The 23127-nt window shown below is 35.9% G+C and overlaps 1 protein-coding gene across 4 annotated transcripts in view; it reads right to left on the bottom strand.

The window, feature by feature from the left end:
- Nucleotides 1–23127, bottom strand: part of KIAA0825 (KIAA0825 ortholog) — a 391857-nt gene that overhangs the window by 339347 nt on the left and 29383 nt on the right. For all 4 annotated transcript variants that reach the window (XM_040448484.1, XM_040448497.1, XM_040448491.1 and 1 more), the window contains one exon: nucleotides 5176–5307. In XM_040448484.1, coding sequence (XP_040304418.1) covers nucleotides 5176–5306 — 131 coding nt within the window. In that variant the 5' untranslated portion in view covers nucleotide 5307. The remainder of the gene's footprint in view (nucleotides 1–5175; nucleotides 5308–23127) is intronic.

The following is a 23127-nucleotide window of genomic DNA, read 5'->3' as shown; positions in this document are numbered from 1 at the left end:
ACCTGGGTGGCTCAGTCCGTTAAGTGTCCAACTTCTGCTCAGATCATGATCTCGTGGTTCACGGATTCGAGCCCTGCATTGGGCTCTGTGCTGACAGCTCAGAGCCTGGAGCCTGCTTCAGATTCTATGTCTCCCTCTGTCTCTCTCTGCCCTTCTACTGCTCACACTCTATCTGTCTCTGTCTCTCTCTCAAAAATAACATTAACAAAAATAAAAAGAAATCATCAAATAAAAATCCGTTGTTGCCTTATACATTCTGGACCAAGAGCAGGTGAAGCTAACACACATAAAAATAAAAGTTACACTTTTTAAAAATGTCAAACACTTAAAACCCATGTGTTGCTTGAAAGGATCACTTAATCATCTGATGAGCTACTTTACCTTACCTAAAGCAGAGGTCTAAGGGCAGTATTGCAGGCACACAACACAGAAAAGAGTTAGGAAAACCACAGACATTCAAATAAGGAGCTAACAGAGAAAAAAACGAGGGAAGAAAGCAGGTCCACAAGCCACCATGAAACATGGCTCATCTTTCCTGTCTTCTCGCCTATCTCCACTTCTACCTGCACGCATCACTAGACTTTAGGTTGAGAGCTTCAGTAGGAGGACCAGATAAATTTAAAAAGCAGCAAATGTAAATGGAGTCATGGAAAGTTTAGGTTACAGAGCTGAGGCCCAGGATGCTGTTTGCCTGGAGGCATTATTCATTCTGAGAAGGACAAGAGCCCTGATGGGGGAAACTGAAAATGCCTATTTAAGTCTCACTCTAGGTTCAAGGATAGATGGGGAAAGCTTTTGGGTTTCTTTCCATGTAGCCTCGTCTTGTGGAGTAATTTAGGAGAAGAGGTACAGATTCTGTCAGACGAATACATGAGAATAGAGAAACACATGAGAGAAGTACAAACACTAAACTTAAAAAAGGAGTATGTATATATTAGTATCCCGTTTTTATTCCTAAGTAAGTGCCAAAATACTGCCACAAATAGTAATAGTACAGTGTTATGAAATGACTAATTTTCACTTTATCTGATTTGCTATGGCCATGAAATACATTAACGTGAACATGTGTGTCCACTGGCAGATTTGTGGTTCTATCATGACAAGCCCAGTGTTGACAGCTTATTTGAAGATTTCTTTTGGTTATTTCTTTCAGAACTTTAGGCCATCGTGTGGAAAACTTCCCCCAAGTCTTCATATATAAATATAAAAAAATTAAGCATTATGTGGAAAATAAATGTAATGTATGGAATATGTATCCTCTGTAAATAAGCATGACTAAGTTTACAGAAACCATGTATCTAATGTCCTGTCACAATTTAAAGTTAATGCTCTGCACCCCGCAGGCCTCTCCTGGATTAAGGCAAATATTATCTATGATAACACTTCTTGTTGTTTTTGTAGGTAAAACTTAGGTCTTGAAGGACACACAAAGACCTTCTATGTTTAGAAAACAGAAAGGTAAAATAAACTTTTAATGATAAAATTGTATCTATCCAACTGAAAGTTAAGAGGAAAAAAAATATTCTTGTGATTGCAATAAAACTTCTACTCTTCAGTATCTTTTTCAACTATTAAGATCCATTTAGCTCAAAAAATATTTCAGTGACGTGCAGTTTTCAGTTACTGAACTAATGTGAGTACAACATTCATAGTATTCCTCTTTGGCAAGTTACTTACCTTCTTGTTACCAATTCTGATATGTGTTAAAAGTAAATAATTTGCGATCACTGATTTCCACGGTCAGACTTAAGAGTCACCTAGCTCTGACTTGAATGGAAATGATGATGTAGAAGAGAAAATGGCCTGAGAGAATGACAGCCTCTCTTGAAGGGCAGGTGAAGGTTCACTGACCCCTGGGCACTCTAGTCCATTCTGGTGAATCACTGCTTTGGGGAAACAAAAGACCCTGTGGCTCGTAAAACCTGATGATATTAAGAAGAGGGAAGGATTTTATACTTAGAATTCAGGGTCACTGCTAGAAACACAACTTTAAAAATTCAAGGGTAAGGAAAAATACCATATTTAAAAATGAATTACTTGTGTTTTTTCCTTTAAAAAGTATCTGGTAACCCCATATCATACAGACGTTCATTACTTATTCAATGTACACCATTGAGAGATAAATAGAACTGTTAGAATACAAAAATGCCAAGGGTAATTCAACTACTGCAGTGTAAGTGTGGCATAACTGATTCGTCATGACATACAATTTTCTAAAAGCTATTCTGTTAGAAGGCAATAAATGAGTGCATAAATGATTTACATTCTTCTGAGCCGTGGTTATTATTCAGTATTTTATTCTAAAAAATATATACACCCTATACTATTATGTTTATTCTCTAGAGTATAATAAAAACATAATTGAATTTGATGAAAAATAGACTTTATTCTAAATGTAGCATACAGCACATATAGCTACTCCCTTATTTTATCCCTTGTGAAGATCAATGGTCACTTGAGGTGGTTCTGTTCTAGGTTTGTTTTAATATATGGGCAATAAAATATTTTTAATTTAAAAATTATATCCTTATATTCCATGTCATATTTCCTTTTTAATAACATGAGTTTTGACCTAAATAACAACTTATGAATGCAAAATACAATATTTTAATCACTGTTTTACTTCTGAACATGATTTCTTATTGACCAGGTAGGGCAGGAAATTAACTACAGATGGTATAGCAAATAAAAACGAAGCATTCTATAACAAAAGCATCAGAGTTCAGTGATTTGTTTTATTTTGAAAAAGCCTAAATGCTATTATGAAAAAAGGTTACCTTTTAAAAATTATTTAAAATTTGTTTCAATATAACCATCTCTGGAATTTAGATAAATTACTTACAAATATATTTAAGCTAATACTATTTTCATTTATAAGTTTCTTTGGGTTAAAAACTGTGCCATAAAATATCCAAATATATAATATACAAATTACATAATATGTAATTATACTAAAGTTTAACACAGTTACTTTATATTTATATACAAATTATAATACACACTCTATAGTATGGTTAAATCATACATATATGCTATCTTTAAAAAAACTATACATAAACACATACACATATGTGTGTATGCACATATATATATACATACACACATATAGATGTATGTATATACGTATATATATATATTGTAAGGGCAATGCAAATTAAAAATAAAAGGCTTAATTCTCTCTGTTGAAAATAAGGGAATGGATTTCCCTCTCTTCCTTTTACTTATTTACCTTTGAAATTTATAATTTTAAGTATTTTTTCATCTCTTTGAAATATATCCCTTAGAAGACTAGATTAGATCTTTTGTCAGCTTTCTCAACCAGGACTATCTCAAGAACCTGGAAGCCATCTTTTCCAAATGCAAACACCAAGCGCAATGGCTCCTGGCTCTAGCTCCTGATGAAGGGCAAGGACTAATTTCAGTGGTTGCTTTGTTCCAATCTGCAAAATCACTCTGTCCTAAAGATATGAGAAGTGTGTTTGTCTTCAGGATAAAGACAATTAGCTAACGAAGGTATCCTCTAACACAGGTAAAATTAGGATGAACTATGCGTGAAAAAATATGCTGCCATGCCAAATCCTCTACGTGAGGACTAGCTACTGTTTATCTTGAAAACATGTTTGTTACGGATTGCATCTACCAGGTTATATGAAGGGGTGCGATGCCCAGCTCTGACTTGCCAATCTCTTAGCAGACAGCCTGTGATATGCAACGCATTCTGGTTTAACGCCTGTTGAATAACAGAGTGTTTTTATTCTCTTCTGCCTTTGTAGAGGGAATGTCTGGGATGGGAGATTTTGGTTTTAATTATAATTCCCCCAAAATATGCTTTCTTCTGAATTTAAGTTATTTATGCCCTTTGTTATGACAAAAAATAGACTGCATTCTTATATAAAACATGAAAAAATCATAGGAACATTTCACTTGCTTGGTTCGGTTTCTTGGACAATTCAATATTAACTATACCTTAAATTTTAAAAAAGGAAATACTATGTCTCATTCTATATTAGAAATTTGTACTGTGGTTTGCATATTTATAACCTACCTGAGGTGAATTATTAGAACCTTTTACCAAAAGGATCCCAATAGGTGAACTGATTCTAGGACCCAAAACACATATAAAGACAAAGTCTCTTCCATCTAATGGCAAACTGCTTAACTGTCCCATTACTCCTAATGTTTGGTAGCACTAACTTTTGGAGTAGGTGATAAAGATTAATCTTGCAGAGCAACTCTCTATGGAGTCTCTGGCCTTCCACGTGGGAAGGTGACTTATAATGACAAATGTTACATAAAAATAATACATTTTTTTTTGGTCTCTTTCAACAACTCAAGCAATGCATGGCCTTATACTACCATTTTAATACTGTAATTTGAAATTTTTAATTTCTGTGCTTCTCTATCAAGTGAAGCTGCTTAACTCTAAACATATTAATGAAAATCCAGGTCATCAATATTGGCAAACTCTAAGAAAACATTAGTAGAAATTCAATAAACTTTAATTTACCTATTTGAAGGCAGTGCCTAAATTTTTGAGTCACATTTGCTTAAAAAAGTTTTTTAAAATTTATTTTTGAGAGAGTGTTGCACATGTGGGGAAAGGCAGAGACAGGGAAGCAGAGGTTAGTAGGCGGGCTCCACAGTGATAGCACAGAGCCTGATGTGGGACTCGAACCTCATGAACCACAAGATCATGACCTGAGCCAAAGACGGACGGACGCTTAAAGGACTGAGCCACCCAGGAACCCCTTGAGTCTTAAAGTACTAATAATGTTAGATTCTAGGGAAGAGGGTTTAATCAATTTTTTTCAGGAAAATTAATAATATGAAAACCTAAAATGATCTAAGAGTAGAAAACACTAAAACTAGACCAGGTGAAGTTTGTGTAAATGAAACATGAAACCAACTAGTTTTAAATAATTAACAATATTGGGGCGCCTGGGTGGCGCAGTCGGTTAAGCGTCCGACTTCAGCCAGGTCACGATCTCGCAGTCCGTGAGTTCGAGCCCCGCGTCGGGCTCTGGGCTGATGGCTCGGAGCCTGGAGCCTGTTTCCGATTCTGTGTCTCCCTCTCTCTCTGCCCCTCCCCCGTTCATGCTCTGTCTCTCTCTGTCCCAAAAATAAATAAACGTTGAAAAAAAAATTAAAAAAAAAATAATAATTAACAATATTTACCTTGTAGCATTTTGTTCTATCTTTTCATCAATGTCACTGAAGATCTGCTTAAACTCCAAGTCTCCAGGAAGTGAATTTAACAAACAATGTAGGTCAAAAGAAGTATGGGGATATTTATCACCCCAATCCATTCTGTGGAATAAGAATAAAAAGCATGTCACATCCTCAAAAATAAAGAAAAAAAAAAAACACCTCAAGTTGTGATCCTAAACCAAAAATAATAATTCTCATTTATAGGTAAAATGAAATACAGCAGTAAGAAAACTAGGGTATTGTTAAACTAGGTATAGAGTGCTTTGTTATTTAATTTGCATGAGGTGTGACCTGATTTTCACACTTCTCTATGGTGTGAAAGCTGAACAAAACCGCACCCCTCAGAGAGTACGCAAGCATCCTGCTGCTTCTCACTGTAACCAAGAGCTGCAAAGGCAATCCCAAACCACATAGACCACTGTGAACAAGGGTGGCGGCAACAAGAATTCAACACCTTCCCTCCATCCTTGTCAACACACTGACCTGGAAATTGTAACTTCCAAATTTCAAAGTGTCATCCCATACTCCTTATTTATATGTGAAGAAGGCAGAATTTTCCTTGAATTCCTCTATCACCTCTGTCAACCTAAGTACTTATAACTGACTAAAACTTACATATTCTACTCTTCCTAGAGAGACATGCATTTTCCCACTATCAAATCATTCATTCAGTCAGTGCATATATATTCTTGAATGTTTGATATGTAAAAGGCACTGCTGTGGAAGCTGGGGATACAATTGCAACAAGTCAAAGTCTCTGCCCTCATGGAGTTTTTATCTCATTTAAGAACACATAAGCAGGTATACTTTATAAAAGATCACATGGTGAGAAATGCTGTGAATACAAGAAAGCGGGGCAATGGAACAGACTAAAAATGATGGAGATGGGGTAGAATGTGATCTATTTTATTTAAGGATATGTTATTTTTGGATATAAAGTAGTGCTTATAAAGTACATAATGACTAAAGGTATAAATGAAGTGAGAAATTTAAATTATAAGAAATATACACGGAATAAATATTAACAAGAAAAAGGATTGGGGAATGTGGTTTTATTTCAGATAAACCCAAAATACTTGACAAATTGTCTAAAAAGTTTTGCAGAGGCTACAACACTAATGGACTTCCTCATCTTTAGTTATTTAATTGCAACAAATTCAGCTAATTCATTATCCAAAACAAAATAGCTGAATTTCACACAGGCATCATCTGGAACTTCAAGGAGGTAGTCTTGGGATAAAGCTTTTATTTTTTGCACAGATTTTATTTTAAAAGGGAAACATCCAACTAAAACATTTTAATATAAAAGTCGGTGGCTTCACAAGGTTTGTCATTTGTAAACTCAATTAGTCCCGATACAGAATAATCACAGAAATGTCATTCTAAAATACATAAATTCTCATGTATTTAGATCCTCTTTTTAAAATATTTTGCAGTAAAAGGTATAGAACACCATATATTCACCAGAAATTATATATCTTTAGGGTACCAAAACCTCAGTTTTTCCATATAAGCAGAGTCTGAGATCTTCTTACCTCCCTAGTCATTTCTAAATCCAATGGCCAATATTACTAATAATGAATTCAGCTTCTGTATTTGCATGTTTTTGGATCATTTTGGGTAGTTCAACTCTTCAGATGATGACTCATTCAAAAACTGTTGCAAGAAAATAAAACTTCGCTTTTGCAGTGAAAAAATTTGATCAGCTGAGGGTCTGTAGAAAGCTCAAACTTAGTAAACACTTTGGAACTAGCTTCTCTAACAGAACCAGTTATATATCAATACTCTGCTAAGACTTGTCTTATCAATACTAGAAAGTCTCATAAGCTCAGATTCTACATATTTAAAACATAAGAAAATAGGCATAGAGATCAGTTTAAATATAACAGCAAAATAGCAATACGACTTGTTATATATCTACTGTGTACAAACATATACGTCATCTTCCTTAATTATCATATTTCTACAAAATAGTTATTACCCTCATTTATAGGGGAAGGAACCTGGGTCCAGAGACATTAACTAACATGCCCATGTAGCAGCTACTTACTGTTAGAAGTAGAATTTGAACTGGATCTATTTGGTTCTAAATTTTAAGACTGCCTCATCTCTTGAGAAATGAATCACTTACTGCATACAGAGTAGTTTTGCAGAAATTTTTTTTTAAACATTTTTATTTATTTTTGAGACAGAGAGAGACAGAGCATGAACGGGGTAGTGTCAGAGAGAGAGGGAGGCACAGAATCTGAAACAGGCTCCAGGCTCTGAGCTGTCAGCACAGAGCCCGACTCTGGGATCGAACTCAAGGACCACGAGATCACGACCTGAGCTGAAGTCGGACGCTCAACCAACTGAGCCACTCCGCCGCCCCAGAAATATTTTTTTAAAGATTATATATTTTTGAGAGAGACTGTGTGTGCACACACATGCATGAGCAGAAGGGAAGAGAGAGAGGGAGAGAGAGAATCCGGAGCAGGCTCGGCATTGTTAGCACACAGCCGGATGCGGACATCAGTCTCACAAACCCTGAGATCATGACCTGAGCTGGAACAAAGAGTGGGATGTTTAACCAGCTGAGCCGCCAGGCGCCCCATAGTTTTGTGGAAATATTAACCAATATGCTAAAATGGTTATCCCTGGGGGCGCCTGGGTGGCTCAGTCGGTTAAGCGTCCGACTTCGGCTGGGGTGATGATCTCGAGCTTCGTGATTTCAAGCCCCGCGTCAGGCTCTGTGCTCAGAGCCTGGAGCATGTTTCAGATTCTGTGTCTCCCTCCCCCGTTCATGCTCTGTCTCTCTCTGTCTCAAAAACAAATAAACGTTAAAAAATTTTTTTTAAATAAAAAAATAAATAAATAAAATAAAATGGCTATCCCTGGATATTTTGACTACTGTTGATATTTATTTTCTTTATACTTAGCATTTTCCTATATTTTTGCAGTGAGTACTTTTAAACACGTTAAAAAGCAAAATTCAACCAAGTGAATGTGAAGATCTAATTGGCTTTGCTAAACTATTCATGAGTCAGGCAGCACTTTAGCAAAAAGAGAGGCACTCCCGGAAGGTGTGAAAAAGGAAGGGTTTTTATAGAGGAGGGTGGGGACATAAGAATCATTTACAAAAGCAGTGTGTTGTTCCAGACAAGGCTGTTTTCTAGGGGAAAAAGTATGAGGTCTTATCATGCAGAATACCTCATCTTTCTCTAGAGGATAGAGAGGACTCAAGTGGCAGACTTAGTGGCATTGATGGAAAGGAAAATTTCCTGAATAACTAGGTAAGGCCATATTTCTGGTGGAAGGTGAAAATGCAATTAGATTGGATATTAAGCTCCAGTTTGGGAACTTGGTCTGAGCGACACCTTTTTGGGCCTGTGTTTTTCCTTTTTGTTAAAACATATCTAATGAAGACAAATACTTTAAAAAGAAATTATGCCTGCTCTCATGGAGCTTTTGATCTTACATTTTGTCTTCATTTGAAACCTCTTCGAACCTTAACACCTCTCTTGCCAATTTGAATTCATCATTACTCTCAAAATCAAATTCAAAACTTACATAATCCTAAATATCTCTTGACTACCATTTCACTAAACTTTTTGTACTATTTTGTGGTATTTGTGCTTGCAAATGCTGTTAAAGGAAAATGTGCTGTTCTGTGCTATGTTGGTATTAAATGTATGTTATGTCTTTCATTGAAATGGAGTAAAACAATAATGGGCTGAAACAAGTTGAGCATTCAGATGGGGTTGGTGACATCATTTTAAAGGATTCCCGATACAGAGTTGTGTGATTTTTCTCTATCTAACCTCAGTAGATAAGTTAATCAATAAATACAAATAATACATTAAAGAAGTGCCACTTGGTAACAACAGGGTACCAGAATGATGATGGTTCAGAATTTTCATGTGACCACCATAGATCTATGATGCTTCTGTATTTAAGATATGGTTCCATGGTCATGAAAGACAAGAGAAGCAAGAATGACATTTATAGGTAAAGAGAGAGCAAGGATAAGAGAGAAAACTTGATTGGCAAAACAGAACAAATAGGATGAGAAAATTAACCTGAACAAATAGAGATGCACAGGACCAACAGAAGAAATAAATTAAAAAGGGAGAGTAGCCTGTGTAAGTGATGCTACAAAGTGTGAATTTAAAGGTTTTCTCAATGGAATGGCAGTGATCCCTGCAGGAATGTGGTGACAAAAAAGGACTGAATGGGCATGAGCACAGACACCAGACCTCCCATGTCCTTTCAAGCACTCTGCAGGTCCACCGTGTGACACTGTGCCGGGGCATCATGAGGGTATCATGAAAGGGAGAATGACAGTCTCTCCTCTAAAGGAGCAGAGACAGTAAAAACATAAGACAATAAACAAGGGAGCCAGTAGAAAGAGCACTCTATTCTCTAAGTAAGACATAACTAAGTAGGACCTCAACAACAAAAAAGTGAATTATTAAGGGACTAATGTAACTTGACAAATACCTCAGTGGTATTTCAGAAACATAGACCAACCTTTAAAAAATTTAGGGGGAGGGGCGCCTGGGTGGCTCAGCTGGGTGAGCATCCAACTCTTGATTTTGGCTCAGGTCATGATCTCCCAGTTTGTGAGTTTGAGTCCCACATTGGGCTCTGTGCTGACAGTGCAGAACCTCCTTGGGATTCTCTTTCTCTCCCTTTCTCTCTCTCTACCCTGAGCCTACTCACTTGTGCTCTCTCTCTCTCAAAATAAATTTTAAAATATTTAAAAAATTATAGGTGGAAAAAGGAAGAGACTGTGAAGCTGTGTAGCTTAACCTAATCCAAGATTAATCAAAAATGGGAGCTGAAACTTTTTAAAGTATGCTTTCTTTTTGAAATTGTCATTCCACAGTACTATTTTTAAATATTCATTCTCCTGTAATGTTTCTGATCATTTTTGGCATAAGATTAAAAAACCAGTGCTTAATATTTCAAACAAGTATTAACAGCCAATCTAATATTAATTATTGCCTTTTAAAAATGAGTAATGTTTGAAGAATTATATCTGAGCCAAACATCTGTAGATCAAGTTTCAGCCATAGGCAAATTATAGCAGTTGAGCTATAAATTCCTAAGAACAGTGACTACAATAAAATATGTACATATTATAAGCACAGCCAGAAAACATTAAAATAAAGCAATAAAAAAAATCAAACCTCATGTGATCAAAAGAAAGTCCACGAAAGTAATTTCGGAATCTTGTCTTTTACCATATTTTAAAACAATACTTTCTAACCTAGGGTCTCTTTTTCATTATTTAAACACATATGATTAGAATCCTCATTTTATCCTTTTTTTTTTTCTGTTTCTTCAAGAATAAAAATCCAGAGTGTCATTTTTTTTGTGTAACCAAACAAATGCATGTTTTCTTATGCATACACTTTTCTCAACTATACACTTTTAAAAAAGTGAAAAAAGAAAACCCAACCAGTGGGAAGAAATCTACACTGAAAATGAGTTAGTAAAGCAGAAACTGTAGGACCATGTGATTTCTCCTCTGTGGAAAAGCCCAGTGAGAAAGGTCAGATGCCTGAGATTCTCAGCCCAAACTGTGGACTTAATGTGTCTACCACCTCTACTTTACCTGAAGTCCTACTGTCTAGCCTAAAAAAAACACTTTTAATCAGCATGGTAAGGAAATGTTTTCATTAATTAAAAATTTATGTTCCACATTTAATTAAACAAATTTCAAAATGTTACACTATACTAAAACACATTTAACTCTAAACACCATTGAATCAAAGAATCAGTAGGTTTGAGTTCAGATCCTCATTCTGTTAATGACTTTGAGTAAGACACTTGATCTCTCAAGAGGGAGAGCTCACATTCCTCATTTATAAAATGAGATGGATGGATTTATTAGGCTCTGAGATTTCCTCTGGCTATAAATTTGTTGTATTCTTTAAGGAACGGAAGGCGTAGGACATATTTCTAACTCCGGGGGGGGGGGGCCGCCCATTAACTCTTCCAATGGAGTACTTTATTCATTAATACCATCATTTTTCTTATATCATGCACTCAAAGCCATTTTAAATGATTTCCTTTGCCCTTTCCCAGGACTGTTACATGAAAGGCTTATGCAGAATCTGGGGCATCTGGGTGGCTCGGTTGGTTGAGCTGCTGGCTCTTAATTTCGGCTCAGGTCATGACCCCAGGGTCATGGGATTGAGCACCTCATCAGGCTCTGTGCTGAGCATGGAACCCACTTAAGATTCTCTCCCTCTTAATATGCTCTCCCTCTTCCCCACTTGTGCTCTCTTGCTCACTCTCTCTAAAAAAAGAAAAAGAAAAGAAAAAGCTTATGTGGAATCTATAGTTGAGCAAGAAATATGAGAAAAGAGGAAATGTGAGGCAGCAAGATACTCTTTCATGGTAATAGGTAGATACCCAGTACTAATGTTTTACCCACCACCCCCTAGCTTCCTAAAATATACTAAGAAGCAGCGAGTGCATGTTTCTGGGCTTCTCTGACTTGGCACACTCTTCACTCAACAAATGATGTGTGAGATCAACTGACCTTGGACATTATGCCTCCACAAGGAACAGGGTGACATACCTTCACAGACATCATGTGTCCCTGACCTATTATTCTTTGTATTCTTTATATTCTTTGTATTATTTGTTGTATTGCTGGTTCAGGTTGAGTTGTTGGTTTAATAAAAGTAGCAGAGTGAAAATAAACTTTGACTAGGTCATCTTTTTTTTTTTTTTTTTAAAGTAAGCTCCATGTGGGTCCTGAACTCAAGACCCCAAGATCAAGACCAGAGCTGAGATCAAGAGTCAGATGCCCAACTGACTGAGCCACCCAGGTGCCCCCAGGTCATCTTTCTTAAATTCTGACCAGCCTTTTATTCCAGTCGGGCTCATTTTTACTTCTCCATCCATATCTAGTCACAAAGTAGTTCTCTGGATCATTCACAAAGTCTTGCCAATATTATATAATGCAAAATTTAACTTTCAATAAATCTTGAAAATTTTATGTAGTTCAGTAAATTCATTCATTAAGACATGGATTAAAAGTATGATGGCTGAATAGTTATTTTTATGATAATTACAGCTAACTTTTATATAGCATTATATGGGCCATGCATTGTTCTAAGTATTTTATATATATGAACTCATTTATTTATTTATTTATTTATTTTTAATTTTTTTTTCAACGTTTATTTATTTTTTGGGGGACAGAGAGAGACAGAGCATGAACGGGCGAGGGGCAGAGAGAGAGGGAGACACAGAATTGGAAACAGGCTCCAGGCTCTGAGCCATCAGCCCAGAGCCTGACGCGGGGCTCGAACTTACGGACCGAGAGATCGTGACCTGGCTGAAGTCGGACGCTTAACCGACTGCGCCACCCAGGTGCCCCTATATATGAACTCATTTAATCCTTACCATGATTCTATGGGTCAGGTATTATTATAATCTCCATATTAAAGATATAGAAACTGAGGCACAGAGAAGTTTGTGAGTTGCCCAAGATCCCTTACATATGAAGTGGCAAAGCTGGGATTCAGAGTCCTTAATCACAATGCTATAAACTGCCTCTCTGTGTAGACTTCTACTTAAAAGAAAAAACAAATTACTATTTTACATCTTATATGTATTGACTTATTTACTGCATATGTATTTGACAGCTATCCCTAAAATCACTATAAGTTTCCAAAAATAAATTTTTTAAGGCTAGATCTTCCCCTTACGATATTTCAAAGTCACTAGAAATTTATTTCTTTTCATCAATTACTGGAAGTTGAAATTTTAATGTTTTAGCCTCTCCAAAGATTGAGAGACAACTAGGATGGATCTCAATTTGTTGATAGTCATTTAAGATTCCTTATGCGTGAAACTCTTACATTAGGAAATACAGAACTTGATATTCCATTCCATTTATTTTCTCAACTCTCATCTATGTATTAGGACTTCCACCACAGACTGCTATAGTTTCTATTAATAATTGTGGAAATTCTGATTATTATAATTAAATGCATGAGAATATTAATATACATCCAATAAATACACATAGTAACATACTATGGCTATTAAAATCCGCCTTGTTAAAATATAAAATACTTCATTGTAACTCCTCTATTAGTAATTTAAATATGTGCGTGTATGAAGCAGAAATTGACAGGATCAGTCAGAATACACTATTGTAGCTTGACAAGCAAACAGAATTAACTGTCATATGTTTTACTCACCAAATCTGACATCGCTTTCTTTATTTTTCAATGTATTTCTCTTTGTAGAAAATATTTTCATTTTAATAACTCTATAATCTTCAATATGCAATCCTAGCCATCTCTTGCTTTAACACAACGGTGAAACCCAGATAATGTGAAATTTTAATCTCCACATTCTTTTATAATTTAGCACTCATGCATTTCACAGGACTTAAGAATTATAAAATTTTCTATTTTTAGATTAGACCTAAATACAATCACAAATCATAGGGTTAAGGATTAACTAATGAAATTTCAAGCACAGTAAAAGCTTTATTAATTTGGAAAGTAGTACATCTGCATTAGTAGAAAGTTTAAGTTATGGGATACTTTTAAAAAGGCAATTGTATTATCTCTCAACTAGGAATAACAAACATTGCTTATAAAATGCGTCCATTACATTTTTAAGGAATTTTCTTTTAATAACTAGGTGAGAATGATTTAAACTTAGTATGCACTTTCTATCTAAATTGGTGCTTCTAAAGAACGTAGGTCTTTTTTTTTTTTTTTAGGTCTATTTATTTATGTATTTTTGAGAGAGAAAGAGAGCAGGGGATGGGAGAAAGAGGGAGAGAGAGAATCCTAAGCAGGGTCTGCACTGGCAGCGAAGAATCCAACACAGGGCTGAAACTCACGAATTGTGAGATCATGACCTGAGCCAAAACCAAGAGCTGGAGGCTCAACAGACTGAGCACCCAGGCACCCCTAAAGGATGTAGGTCTTACAGTATGTTCCAAGGGTTTTAGAATTTCTCCTAAAATGCTGTTAATAGTGTTAATTAGCAATTCATATTAATGTGATATTGTTCTCCTAAATTTTGGAATATTATTAACCTAACATTAATTTCATGAATAACTCTATCCACTGAAATACCCTGTTATGTCTTCTAGGACTTTGCTCCATCAGTTATCATTAACTAGTCCTGTATCATCAATATCCCTTTCAGCTGACTATAAAGATGTTCCACTTTCTTGCTTTGTAGAAACAAAACCTTCCCTAGGGCCCCCTTCCATTCATAGCCCAATTTCAGCAAACAGCGTCCATAATCCCTAATCTTTTATCTCATCTCTCATTTACTTCTCAACTCAGAGCAATCTGATTTCTGTCTCTGTCCTTACACTGAAAGTGACTAAATATTTTTCAATTTCTATCATACTTAATCTCTGCACTAGTTTGGTACTGACAGCTACTCCTTCTGTAAGAGAGGAGAAGTTGTCTCCTCTCTTGTCAATCTTCCAAAGTACAAGTACTGGTACAAAGTACTAGTTCTTTCCTTGCCTCTTACATATGTATTCACAGGCTCCCAGTAGGAGTCCCCAAATTAGGTAGCCAACCAGCTAAAATTTCTTTCTTTAAGCTGACAGACAATATATGGATAGGAAATGGTGGTCAATTTCTATGCTAGCATACCCAGCTTTCCTGGTCATAACTACCTGATCCAAGCTAGACATCTGACCCAAACTGAACCATCAGATGTAAATAAATTCTGAAAGTTGGAATGAAGGCAGGAATAGGGAACTACTTGGAGGTACACCATCCAAGTTAAATCCAGCCTCCCAAGTGAAGGTGCATAGATTTTTTTGGCTGAGGCCCTAGAATTGCCTAGTTTCTGTCCTTCTGGGACTGAAAGTTCATAAAGATAGTTTTTTTGGGTTTGTTTTGGTTTGGTTCTGTCAGATATACACAATAAATTTTCTCCCTGTTCTACTGAGAAACAGCCACTATTTTTTTCTTTGCTTCAATTAACCAGACTATTTTATTAAACTAATAAACATATTTATTGGCTCCTCTCTCATCTCTGGCATTAAACACTGATATTCACCACAAGGTTTTCTCTAGAATTTACTTCTCATTTTAATTACTTCCCTATGCATTCTTCATTCAAAGCTATTGCTTCTTTTTATGTAATTTTACCAGATAAAAGTATTTTAATTTTCAAAAATTTTATTTTTATTCACTGGATTTCATTCTCCTTGGATCGTAAAAAAAAAATCTATTCCTATTAGGTCTCATGTTGTAGTCTTCCCAAATATCCTTATTCCCCTTGCCTGACTCGGAAAGGGAAATATAGAAAATTTTCCTCCCTTTCCCTTTCAATCCATTTCAATCCTTATTCTACACTTTTTTTTTTTTTTATTGAGTAACCTCATGCATCTATTATCTCTATGCTGAAAATTTAAAGTCTGTATCTCTAAACCTAGTTTGTCCTCCAAAACCCCAAAAACTATTCCAAACACTTATTTGGCAATTCAACATTGCTGGTTCAAAGGTCTCTTAAACTCAACATGTCCAAAATATAATTCAAAATCTTTTCCTTACACTGCCTTCTCTTCCTAGATTACAGGGTCACTATCTACCTAATATCATTCCTTTTCCTTGCCCTATTAACTTAAATCAGGTGTCACTAAACTAGAGCACAATCTGTTTTTTCTTTGACCAGCCAACTATGAATGGTTTTTACATTTCTCAAGAGTTGTAAAAATAAAAACAAACAAAAAGGATATGCTACAGTGGCCACATGTAGTCCATAAATCCCAAAATATTTACTATCTGGCCTTTAACAGAAAAAGTTTGCTAAACTCTGCCTTAAATGGTCACTAAATTCTTTGACCTTTTTTTCCCCTAATATAGTAAATGGTAACCAAATGCTCTCAAATTTGACTTCTCCCTCTATGTGCTTCCAGTGTCCTACCTATGGCATTATTTATTGCTGAAAAAAAACAGAAAAACCTCCTATCTGGCCTCCAAGATTCACATCTTGTGCCTTCATAAGAAATATATATTTGGTCATTGCTCCTTGTCTCCCCTAGTTCCTTCCTTACTTTGTCCTATGCATCTCTTCCATGTGGCCATTTCTGAGTTGTAAACTTTCTAAAAATATTGTAACCAGAACTGCAGCATTTTACTAAGTTCTGTGCGTCAGTCTAATGACCTATTGAACCTGAAGAGGGGACTGTGGGAACCCTCAAATTTGTAGTCAGCAGGGTGGAAGTAGACATCCCCTGGAGAGGTGTCACTTGATGTTCTCACATAAAGTGGGGACAGCCTTGCAGGACTGAGCCATTAACTTTGTGGGTTTGTGTTAACCCCAGACAGTGTCAGAATTGAATTAAACTGAATTGTAGGACACTCAGTTGGGTTCCAACTTGCATATTGGCATTCAACTTATTGTTTTAAAAACCAAATCAGACAATTCATTACCGTGCTTAAATACCACTGTAGGTTTTGTACAATGCATAGGACAACCCAGGCTTTTTATCTTCTTTTATATATAGTTCTTCATATTTAATTATATTTTTCTACCATAACTGTCCTTGATTAACAACTTGAAATAGCCTCCTGGCTATAAACTCCCTCTGCTAAGGATGTTTGCAGAAGAAATCATATTTATGGAACACATTTACTTCATCAATGTATATAATATTGTTTATAGGCCACATATAATTATAACATTTATTATCGTCAAACAAAGAAAATTGTGGCTTAAATCATCTTTTAAATGCTTTTTAACAACTTAAACCATTTTTTAAAAATTGTGAAGAGGTAAGAAAATATACTTGTGAAAAATCAGGATTTAACATTTAAGCTATCAAATAAAATTTAAATGTGGTAACTTAAAACCCTTTCCAGTTTCCATTTATGAAAAAAAGGAAATTAGATAAAAAGTGTCTCTAAGGACCCTTCTAGTTTTAAACTTCTATTATTTTAGTCATGTGATCCATTTCTCTAATATTTAATCTTCTGTTTTATTGCCTTTGCAGAATATGTTTTAATTCTATAGTACAATACAAGTATAATTTGTTGTTGGTTAAAGCGGATTCATATGAAATGACCTGAAAATCTATTTAAAAAGCAATCAGTGAAAGTACATATAGGATTTCTTCATGTTAAATCTGAAAATCCATCACTATACTCGCTTTTTACTTTATTTGCTGCTTAACATATCTCAACAGTGAATCTATCATATCAACATCGTCATCATGATCCAAGCTGCAAATAATAGAGAGTGTCAGTGTCAATTTTGCTTTCTCACACTTGCTTCCCTTCACTTCATCTGATTTTAATAATCCCTGTCAAACCACAAACAGTCCAAATTACCTTCATGACACAGAAGCTTTCAAGGAGCAGACAGAATCTCAACTTTCATTTAGCAACTACAAAAGAAAGCTGTCCAGCTGGACAAATATTATTTCCACACTTGACAATCTCTACAGTTGAGCATGCATTTTAATTTTAACTAAACCTGCCAGGAGTTTGATATGAGCTTCTTGTTTTGTGTAGATTGACTCACGGGATTATCAGATCAATGACTGTAATTGTGATGAAAGAACCTAGCATTTTTCTACTAAAAGTAAATCATATATCAAAGCTAATGGACCACAATGAACACATAAGACATATGTGAAGGCATACCTTATAGGAGGAAAACTACTTAAATTAGGTGTTTTAATCACTAACTTAAGTCTAAACATAAGAATACATTCTTTTTATTATTATTTTTTTAAAGTAGGCTCCATACCCAATTTAGGGCTTGAACTCACAACCCTGAGATTAAGCGTCACATGCTCTACCGATTGATATAGCCAGATGCCCCCAGAATACATTTTTGATATAATTTTTTTTAAAGAAAATGCTAGGAAGTAAAAATAAAATGTAAAAAAAGTTAAAATTTTATCCATGGATATTATTGACAAACAGATTCTAATTTTTTTTTTTTTTCAACGTTTATTTATTTTTGGGACAGAGAGAGACAGAGCATGAATGGGGGAGGGGCAGAGAGAGAGGGAGACACAGAATCGGAAACAGGCTCCAGGCTCTGAGCCATCAGCCCAGAGCCCGACGCGGGGCTCGAACTCACGGACCGCGAGATCGTGACCTGGCTGAAGTTGGACGCTTAACCGACTGCGCCACCCAGGCGCCCCTGACAAACATATTCTAAGAGTGACATCAAAAGAGATTTTTTTGGGCTGATTCAATGAATAGTCAAATTTCTAGGAGAGGTCTATGCATCAAATTATTTAATAAAACTAATGTTCTTGACAAGACATTAAAAAAAGTCCACTCTACACTGAGGCCTGCTCAGGTCCCAACCTGTCTGTGGTTTGGGGTTCATAACTGCCTCGTAAAGCAAAGCAGAGGGTTTGTCTTCTGGGAAGACAAAGTTGTGTTCTCCTCTGAAAAAGCCTCCTATATGGTTGGCTTTGGCATCCATCCCTAGGGAGACAGGGATTGGGACTTCATGAGTCTGGGTTTTCAGCTGAGGCAGGAAGAGAATACAGTGCTCATAACCAGAAGATCTAGAGTCGGGTGTAGTCACAGAAGTGGATTCCTTAACAATAAAATAATAATAATAATAATAATAATAATAATAATAATAATAATATTTTTTAAAGTCCACTCTATACTAATCAATGTGCCCCTGTACAAAGTAAAACTCTGAAAAAAAAGTTATAGTAAAAAGAAATAATAATACTAAGTTTGTAGAAAAGTATTAGAATAAAAGTTACAGTGTAAAACTATACTAAAGAGCATTATACCTTGGAAGTTTAATTTATTGAATTTGAATCTGAAAGTTCCAAATGATAAGATATTTCTTGGACCATTTCCTGTCTAAGCTAGGCCTAAATTCCTCCTACAGTTATTAGAACCTCACAATTGCCAGATGTCAAGTCTTCCCGCCAACCTGTTACACTTGGCATTAATCTTGGGTTCTCCCTTCTCAAGAGGCCAAACCATTGCCTATTGGAGCCCTGTTCCTTTCCCAGTGCTATGTTGGACACCACAGCTGTGTCCTTTACTCATTTTCTTAATCTTCCTCTTGGTCAAATTAATTTCTATCCATGTCCTCTGCTACAACCTGTGTTTTGGAGCACCTGCTCTACCTATCCGACTTCATACTGGATAACTCCCTTGGATGTCCCACAGATACCTTAAACTCAACATGTCCCCAGACCATCTTATTATCTTCCCTCCGAAGTTTCCTTCTTCTCTTGAGGTCCCTATGATAGTTAACAGCCCCACTATCAACTCGGGTACTCATGTCTGTAAGTGGGAGTCATCTTACACATTCTACCATTTTCTCATTAATCTCATAGCCAAATGATCAGTCTTCTCTTATATCTCCTACCCATCCATATCCTATTGTACCTGAATAGGTTCAAACTTCATCATTTCCCTCTAACTCATTCTCTATCCTCCCAAGAGAATGGTTTTTGTAAAACAGAGATAGAAATCGTTTATAGCAAGATTTTAAGTCCACGTGACTGCGAGAAAAATTATACTCTTAAGAGACAGAAAAATCAGAAGAACTTGTTAATTTGTAGAGGGAAATTTGGCAAGGAGGGGGGTCACCCAAACCAGGTCTTTTTTAGAATAAAAAAGGTACTGAAAATAATTAAAATTACATAATTTTTCAAATGTTGATTATTGACCAATTAAATGGTCTTACTTTATCTGTGGACCTACAATCTACATTAATAATTATATTCAAACACTACTTTCAAAAATTACATGCTTTCAGGGTACCTTGGTGGCTCATTCACTTAAGCATTCACCTACAGCTCAGGTCATGATCTCACGGTTCCTGAATTCAAGCTCCACATAGGGCTCTGCGCTGATAGCGCAGAGCCTGCTTGGGATTCTTTCTCTCTCCCTCTCTCTGCTCCTACCCCACTGACTCTCACTCTCTCTTTCAAAATAAATAAATAAACTAAAAAAAACACATGCTTTCTAAAGAATTCTTGTATCTGTGATTAAAGTAAAAAGTTTATGTTATTTGAATATTTAAAAAATATACATTCATTTCCATGTACTTTAAATAATTTCTTAGCTATATCTGTCTCTCACAGATACTTTTCTGAGAAAAGTATTTTTTATGATTATATATTTTTTATATTTTTCTAAACTGCATTTTAGGGTTGGTAAATTGTAAATTGTTGATACCTGTTAGTCTCCCTCAGATGTTAAGTTACTTGGTAAATTTATTAAGTTCACAGCAATTTTACTAAATGGAAAATATCCTCAGTTTGAATTTTTATTAATAAAATATATTAATACTTAACCTAAATGTTCTTAAAGGTAGTGGTTTGGGCTCTTTGTATATATTTTTTTCCTCCATGGAGACTATTATCAATAAACAAAACTCAAATACATATAAATTAAATTTCTGAAATTAAAAAAACCTCATCACGTATTTATGATTAGTTTCAATGTTGTGCTAAACTTAGATGCTGCAGGCTTTCTCAGTTCAACTTTACTCTGAGCTAGAATATCAATTTATCCAATTAAAAATATAAACTCCATCAAAAGATGTTTCTTATTAGTCTGCATATTTCAAAACACAATTATGGAATTTCACAATTAAATCTTGTAGACCATTTGAGTTCTCATCATTTAATTTGTTCAGTCTTCCCTTTAATTTCATAGGGATACATTTCATGGTCTTCCTATTTATTTGTGAGCATTGGTTTCAATTCAATTCCCAAAATGCATCATATAAAATTGATTTTTTTTTTTTGCCTACCATTTGTTGAACACTCTGATTAAAGATTTCATATAGATTTTAAAGAAAATGAAACAAAAAATTTAGAGGGTAATGTTACAAGAGTATTTAATACCATGATAAGCACTTAAGTCAATTTCCAAAATACTTAAATTCTTCAAAGTTTCAAATATTTCTAAATCCAAAACTAAAAAGTGTATACTGCCATGCCTAAGTTATTTTTATTTTCTTCAATAGCAGTCTAATCATAAAAAGTTAAGGCTGGTTATCTTGTGTATAAACATATTTGTCTTTTTGACAACCACATCTTCTATTTATTAATTTTTTTTTTCAACGTTTATTTATTTTTGGGACAGAGAGAGACAGAGCACGAACGGGGGAGGGGCCGAGAGAGAGGGAGACACAGAATCGGAAACAGGCTCCAGGCTCCGAGCCATCAGCCCAGAGCCCGACGCGGGGCTCGAACTCACGGACCGCAAGATCGTGACCTGGCTAAGTCGGACGCTTAACCGACTGCGCCACCCAGGCGCCCCACACATCTTCCATTTAGATAGGTAAATTTGCAGAGTATTTGGGGTATAATTATGAGTGCCATGGCATCACAACATATTCCAAGTATAGGTTCTCTTCATAGGTTCTATATTTATTTAAATTTTTTATGGTGTTGTGTTCTACTACAACATATTTTTAATATCACTAAGACCAAAAAATTTTATTATGTTGCAGTTTGGAATTCAATTTATAGTAGGATCCACAATAATGCCAAGTATTTCACTGTTTAGAGAATGAATGTCTAAATGCTTTACTTTTCGGGCACCTGGGAGGTTCAGTCGGTTAAGCCTCTGACTCTTGGTTCGGCACAGGTCATGTCTTATGGATGGTGAGATCAAGCCCCATGTCAGGCTCTGTGCTAACAGTGTGGAGCCTGCTTGGGATTCTCTCTCTCCTTTCCTCTCTGCCCCTTCCTAGCTCTCTGTCTCTCTCCTTAAAAATAAATATTTTTTTTGGCACAAAAACAGACACATAGACCAATGGAATAGAATAGAAACCCCAGAACTAGACCCACAAACGTATGGCCAACTAACTCATCTTTGACAAAGCAGGAAAGAACATCCAATGGAAAAAAGACAGTCTCTTTAACAAATGGTGCTGGGAGAACTGGACAGCAACATGCAGAAGGTTGAAACTAGACCACTTTCTCACACCATTCACAAAAATAAACTCAAAATGGATAAAGGACCTGAATGTGAGACAGGAAACCATCAAAACCCTAGAGGAGAAAGCAGGAAAAGACCTCTCTGACCTCAGCCGTAGCAATCTCTTACTTGACACATCCCCAAAGGCAAGGGGATTAAAAGCAAAAATCAATTACTGGGACTTTATGAAGATAAAAAGCTTCTGCACAGCAAAGGAAACAACCAACAAAACTAAAAGGAAACCACGGAATGGGAAAAGATATTTGCAAAGGACATATTGGACAAAGGGCTAGTATCCAAAATCTATAAAGAGTTCACCAAACTCCACACCCGAAAAACAAACAACCCAGTGAAGAAATGGGCAGAAAACATGAATAGACACTTCTCTAAAGAAGACATCTGGATGGCCAACAGGCACATGAAAAGATGCTCAATGTCGCTCCTTATCAGGGAAATACAAATCAAAACCACACTCAGATATCACCTCACGCCAGTCAGAGTGGCCAAAATGAACAAATCAGGAGACTATAGATGCTGGAGAGGATGTGGAGAAACGGGAACCCTCTTGCACTGTTGGTGGGAATGCAAATTGGTGCAGCCACTCTGGAAAACAGTGTGGAGGTTCCTCAGAAAATGAAAAATAGACCTACCCTATGACCCAGCTATAGCACTGCTAGGAATTTACCCAAGGGATACAGGAGTACTGATGCATAGGGGCACTTGTACCCCAATGTTTATAGCAACACTCTCAACAATAGCCAAATTATGGAAAGAGCCTAAATGTCCATCAACTGATGAATGGATAAAGAAATTGTGGTTTATATACACAATGGAGTACTACGTGGCAATGAGAAAGAATGAAATATGGCATTTTGTAGCAACGTAGATGGAACTGGAGAGTGTGATGCTAAGTGAAATAAGCCATAAAGAGAAAAACAGATACCATATGGTTTCACTCTTATTTGGATCCTCAGAAACTTAACAGAAACCCATG

This window comes from Herpailurus yagouaroundi, unplaced genomic scaffold (assembly GCF_014898765.1).
Source record: "Herpailurus yagouaroundi ecotype Mexico unplaced genomic scaffold, PumYag 29, whole genome shotgun sequence".
Classification (NCBI taxonomy): Eukaryota; Metazoa; Chordata; class Mammalia; order Carnivora; family Felidae; genus Herpailurus; species Herpailurus yagouaroundi.
This window is presented reverse-complemented; position numbering and strand designations above follow the sequence as displayed.